Raw genomic sequence first — 5,682 nt, forward strand, 5'->3', positions numbered from 1 at the left:
GATCCAAACAAGATTAAGGGAGATATACTAACCTTCTTTCCCATTTGTGGGTGCCGGAAATCAAGAAAATTGACGGAAATCGACGGAAATCAGATCTCCCGTGGGATGAACGTGGGACGTGAAAAATGTTTTGAAATTTTAGAGAAATGCACAGTAAATTCGCTAATATTAACGTGGGAAATAGTAATTTTTTCCTGTGTTATATATATGGACATTTTCGTAATTTCGCAAAACTCGCGTTGACTTGTTAAATTTCGAAAAAACCCCACGTGGGCTAGGGATTTCCCACATCACCCCAATTGTTTTAAAAAGCTAAATTACCCCCCTAAATTAGGCTGAACGTGGGATTATTGATTTTGACGTGGGAGACACTGTTCACAGTCGGACTGTCGATCTCTTCGGCATCATTTTCGGCCAAATTTTGGTCGTTTTAGCCACCGATTTTTACATAAATCGAATCTACACGTTGTATAACACAAAACCCCTCAATTAATTCAACAAAAACAACCAAGAATCAAAACATTTTAAGCATTGTTCAAACCGTAAACCCTAAAATTTCAAACCGAAAATTCTCAATCAAATCTCAACAATACGAGCAATAACTTGATCCAAACAAGATTACGAGAGATGTGATAACATTATTTTCCATTTTCGGTTGCCGGAAAGCAAGCAAATCGACGAAAATGACGTTCGCCGTGGGATTGCCGTGGGATGCGTTAAAAATTTGAATTTTCTTTGAATTGTACAGTAAAAATTTGCTGTGTTTATATATGGGGGCATTTTCGTCATTTCACAAAACCTGGGCATTTTTGCTTAAACCTGAATTTTTTGGGCAATTTCGCTTAGACCCCTTTAATTTTGCCTAATTTTTAAAATTTCCCAAAGAAATAACTCGCTCATCTCTTTCATCTACAATTTTGGAGAGGAGGTCAACGACGTGCGCCCCCAGCATGGCTTGGACTTAACATAAGCTCCTCCTTCTTGGTTCGCCATTCATTCAAGTGTAACCCATTGTCAAGCTCTCAGAGGTGCACTTGCTCTGAACTCAAAAACACAAGGGTGAAAAATGCAGAAAGTAGAAGACGAAGCCATCTCCTGTGCATCAAAACTCTTGGAACCGGTGCTGGAACCGGTTGTGGAGGAGATTCGTCATGCTGTCCAGTATAGGAAAAGGGTGAAGGGGCTGGAAGAAGAACTTGCGAAGCTGAAGAAGGAGAAAGAAGACGTAGAGAGTTCTGTCAAAGAAGGGGAAGAAAAATTTGGGTATCTGGAGAGAAAAAAACATGTGGGGACATGGATTTCGGAAGCAAATGCTTTCATAGAAAAAGAAGAGAAATCCGTCAAAGACGAAGCTGAGAAAGGATGTTTCATAGGCTTCTTTCGTAATCTGCTGAGATGTAACAAGGTGAGTAAGGAAGCTGAGACGGCAAAATTGGCTGGAGAACATCTCGTCCAACAAAAGGTGAATTTCGAACATCTTTACTTGCAGCGTCGTGATTTGGATATGAGCCGATCGTTACATGATACAAACTACAAAGCGTTTGATTCAAGAAAGTCTGTTGAAGAGAAGATTATAAAGGCGTTAAAGGATGGTAATGTCTACGTGATTGGGGTCCATGGGATTGCCGGCGTGGGCAAAACAACGCTGGTGGAGAAAGTGGCGTCGGTGGCCATGGAAGATAAGCTATTTGATGCGGCGGTTATGGTGGAGGTAACAAAGTCTCTGAAGAACGTCGAAAGAATTCAAGAAGAAATTGCCAGGCAACTCGGATGGCAATTGACAGAGACGGACGTGAAAGAAAGGGCTGCCAGATTGCTTGATAGTTTGAAGAGACAGACGAGAAGAATTCTGGTTATATTGGATCATGTTTGGGTAACAACAAACTTGAATGTCATCGGCATTCCTTTGGGCTTTGAAGCAAAAGCAGTAAATGAAAGTGGGCGATTGAAAATATTGCTCATTTCAAGAAGTAAAGAAGTGGTTGGAAATTATGCAGACCCTGAAAACAATTTCCCAGTTCAAGCTTTGAGTTTCCCAGAATCCAAGAATTTATTTGAGTCCATAGTAGGAGACTTGACAATATCAGATTTGGCTGGTGAGATTGTTAAAAGATGTGCAGGATTGCCATTGGCAATCAAAGCAATTGGAAATGCGGTCAAACAAAACAAGAACATTTCATTCTGGCAAAACATATTGGAAGATTTGAAGAATTTCAAAGGGGTGGATAACGAAGTGCAGCATATTTTGAAGCGGAGTTATGAATTTGTGGGCAATGAGGATGCCAAATCCTTGTTTCTGCTTTGTGCTGTGTGTACTAGCGCAGGAGATAAAATCTCTACCGACTACTTGTTCAAAATTGGCACGGGATTGGGTTTGTTTCGAGATGCTTTTACATTGAAAAGAGCAAGGAATACTGTGCTTTCATTGATTGATAATCTTAGAGCTGCCTGTTTGTTGTTAGATACTGGAGTTGATGACAGATATGTTAAAATGAGCCACACGATGCACAGTGTTGCTGTGTCCATTGCTGAGGCAAAGGGTAAGATCAATGTTAGTATTCCTAAAGGGGCTAATTCGAAAGAGGTCCTGGAAAGTAAAATGTCTGAAGATTTAACTTATCTGTCACTGATTAATGGAGATATCAATGAGCTTCCTGAAAGATTAGAATGTCCAAGTCTGAAGCTGCTTTTGCTCTTATCGAAAGATAAAGATGAAGATGAAAATAAAGATGGTTTTCTAAATATACCCAACAATTTCTTTCATGAGACTAAAGCACTAAAAGTTTTGTATCTGGGTGGCGTCAACATTCCATCAGAGCCTTCACTTCTTTCTTGCCTGAAGAAACTCCGAACGTTGTGTTTGAAGAGATGCAGGCTGAATGATATAGGAATAATCGGGGAGCTGAAGGAACTGATGATTCTGAAATTTTCATACTGTGATTTTGAAGTTTTACCAGGAGAAATAGGAGATTTGAGCAAGCTGAAGTCCCTGGATTTGAGTAACTGTCCAAAACTCAAGCAAATTAAACCAAATGTCATATCAAGGCTAACCCGATTGGAAGAACTGTTTGTGGCAAACAGCTTTAATCAATGGCAGGGTGAAGGAGACTGTAATCAACAAGGAAGTAATGCTAGTCTTGCTGAGTTGAAGAAATTGCCTCTCCTGTATGGCTTATACATACATATTCCCAATGCTAAGATTATGCCAAGGAATTTGTTTGACCCTGAAAAGCTGGAAAGGTACAAGATACTTATTGGAGAAAAATGGGAATGGTATGGCAAGTGTACAACAGCAAGAACATTGAAACTCAGCAATGGTCATAGTTTCTTAGGGACTTCTGGGATTGACATTTTGTTTGACAAAGTTGAAGATCTTAACTTGGATCAACTGAGCGGGGTTGAAGACATAGTTGATGCTCTCCATTCAGAGAAAGGTTTCCCAGAGTTGAAGTATCTTTCTGTTAGGAATAGTAGAGATCTTTTTTATATTTTCAACACAGAGAAGGCGCATTGTCACACTGCCTTTCCTGTGTTGGAGTCACTTTTTCTCCATAGACTGATGAAATTGAAGAAGATATGTGAAGGCCGACTCTATGCAGATTCTTTTTCCAAATTGAGCACCATAATAATTAAACGATGTCATGAGTTAGAGCATGTTTTCTCCATCTCCATGGCAAAAAACCTTTCACATCTCCGGGAACTTGAAGTCACTGACTGCAAGAAGCTAAGAGAGATTTTCGGTGATAAAGAAATTGAAGAATCTACAGACCATGATGATCAAAAGGTTTTTTTTTTTGTTTTACTGTTTCTTTTTACTTTTCAGATGTTTTGATACATTTTGAAGTTCGTTTTAACGGAAACAAGATTGTGTCTGCAGATTGTGTTGCCAAAACTTTTAAGGTTGACCGTGAAAGAATGTCATGCTTTGAAATTTATGTTTCCATCTACTGTTGTTGAATTCCCCTCCTTGAATGCAATTCACATTGAGGGTTGTCAAAGTTTGAAGACATTCTTCTCCAGGAAAGAAGATGAAGAAATGAACTCAGAGAATGACACTACAGTTTTGCATCCCCTCTTTGATGAAAAGGTAAATTTTTTTTCACAGAAGTTCACCTTAACACAATATATGGACATTGATCTTATTAATCTTCTGCTTCATGCTGTACAGGTTCATTGTCCAAGCTTGGAGAAGATGATACTCTTACACTTGGATAGCATCCAGTTTATATGGCACAATAATCTCCACGTTGGTTCTTTTTGCAAACTAAAGGTATTGAGAGTTGAATTCTGTGGAAAATTAACCAGTTTTGTTCCTCCTGATGCTCTCACAAGATTATCTAACAATCCACAAAGACTTCAAACCTTTCAAAATCTCGAAATTGTAAGGGTTACAAAATGTCAGAGTATGAAAAACCTCGTTCCAGTCTCTATAGCTGTAGGTCTCTGGAAACTTAAAGAGATTGAGATAATCTCATCTGGGTTGGAGGAAATTGTCTCCATGGAGGAAGTAGAAGCTGCCCCAAAGTTTGCGTTTCCACAATTGAATTCCTTGGAACTTGTGGATTTACGAAAACTCAAAAGTTTCTATCCGGGGTCACACACAACAGAGTCGCCATTGCTAAAATGCTTGGTGGTTTATGATTGTCCTGAGCTTCATACCCAATCCGAAAACCTAACTCAACATCCCTTGTTTTCCCCTGGAAAGGTATGCAATTTTGATTTTAGAGATTTTATTGCTTTTCTTTGCTTTGTTTGCGGAATATGAAAAAGAACATTATTTAATGCCCATCTGGGATTTGCAGGTGATATCCAATCTGAACTTGGATAAATTATCTTTAAACAACGATGATATCAAATTGATAAGGTCAGGCGGCCACCATTTTTCTGCAAATATGTTTCACAAACTTGAACATCTTCAGGTGGCCTGCTTTCATGATGAATCACCTATCTTTCCCCTACATTTTCTTGGAAGGTTTCACAAGCTGAGAACACTAGTTGTAGCCAGAAGTAATTTCACTGAGCTGTTTCCCAGTGAAGAACTCGATGAGAATAAGCACAGTGTGAAAGTGAAACCCTTGCAGTAACAATCTTGAAACTGGATTCTCTTCCTCATCTGCAACACATATGGACGAGTTCCCAGGGGAAGCTGTTGCTTCCAAAGCTTAAGGTTTTGGAAGTATGGTCATGTGGTCATTTGCCATCCTTGATGCCATCCTCAGGATCTTTCAAATAAATAGCAAGTTTGGATGTATGGAAATGTTGCAGATTGGCAAAGATTTCAACCTGCTCAACAGCTAGAAGCTTAGTGAACCTCACCATAATGAGAATAAGAGAGTGCAGTGCTTTCATGGAGGTAATAGTATCAGACAATGAAGTAGCAGAAACAGAAGAAGACATTGTTTTCAGCCGACTGAAAATTTTGGAGCTGCACAGTTTGCCAAGCTTGTCATACTTCTGCTCCGCTAATGTTGCCTTCAGATTCCCATGTTTGGAAGAAGTAACTCTTACTGATTGTCGAAGTTTGCAGAAATTTTGCAGAGGAGTCTTCAGCATACCCAAATTACGTAGGCTGCATCCAAGAGACAAAAGGATCCTAACTCTTTTTGAAACGGTTCGGAGTTAAAGTTCCATCATCCGAGATGTCATTAGGAACATGATGTAGAGTCAGATAACCTCTTCTGG

The 5,682-nt window shown here is 39.4% G+C and overlaps 1 protein-coding gene across 1 annotated transcript; it reads left to right on the forward strand.

Annotated features, from left to right (window-relative positions):
- Nucleotides 1–1,066: 1,066 nt before the first annotated feature.
- Nucleotides 1,067–4,765, forward strand: LOC123219715 (probable disease resistance protein At4g27220). Its single transcript, XM_044641703.1, has 3 exons — nt 1,067–3,784; nt 3,878–4,087; nt 4,169–4,765. The coding sequence occupies exons 1-3, from the start codon at nt 1,067–1,069 to the stop codon at nt 4,763–4,765; spliced, it is 3,525 nt and encodes a 1,174-aa protein (XP_044497638.1).
- Nucleotides 4,766–5,682: the final 917 nt, after the last annotated feature.

The sequence above is a fragment of the Mangifera indica genome, chromosome 6 (assembly GCF_011075055.1).
Source record: "Mangifera indica cultivar Alphonso chromosome 6, CATAS_Mindica_2.1, whole genome shotgun sequence".
Lineage (NCBI taxonomy): Eukaryota > Viridiplantae > Streptophyta > Magnoliopsida > Sapindales > Anacardiaceae > Mangifera > Mangifera indica.

Coding starts and splice junctions, on each gene's coding strand:
- LOC123219715 (XM_044641703.1), top strand. CDS start 1,067: ATGCAGAAAGTAGAAGACGAAGCCATCTCCTGTGCATCAAAACTCTTG. Junction 3,785..3,877: donor CAGACCATGATGATCAAAAG/GTTTTTTTTTTT, acceptor TTGTGTCTGCAG/ATTGTGTTGCCAAAACTTTT. Junction 4,088..4,168: donor ATCCCCTCTTTGATGAAAAG/GTAAATTTTTTT, acceptor CATGCTGTACAG/GTTCATTGTCCAAGCTTGGA.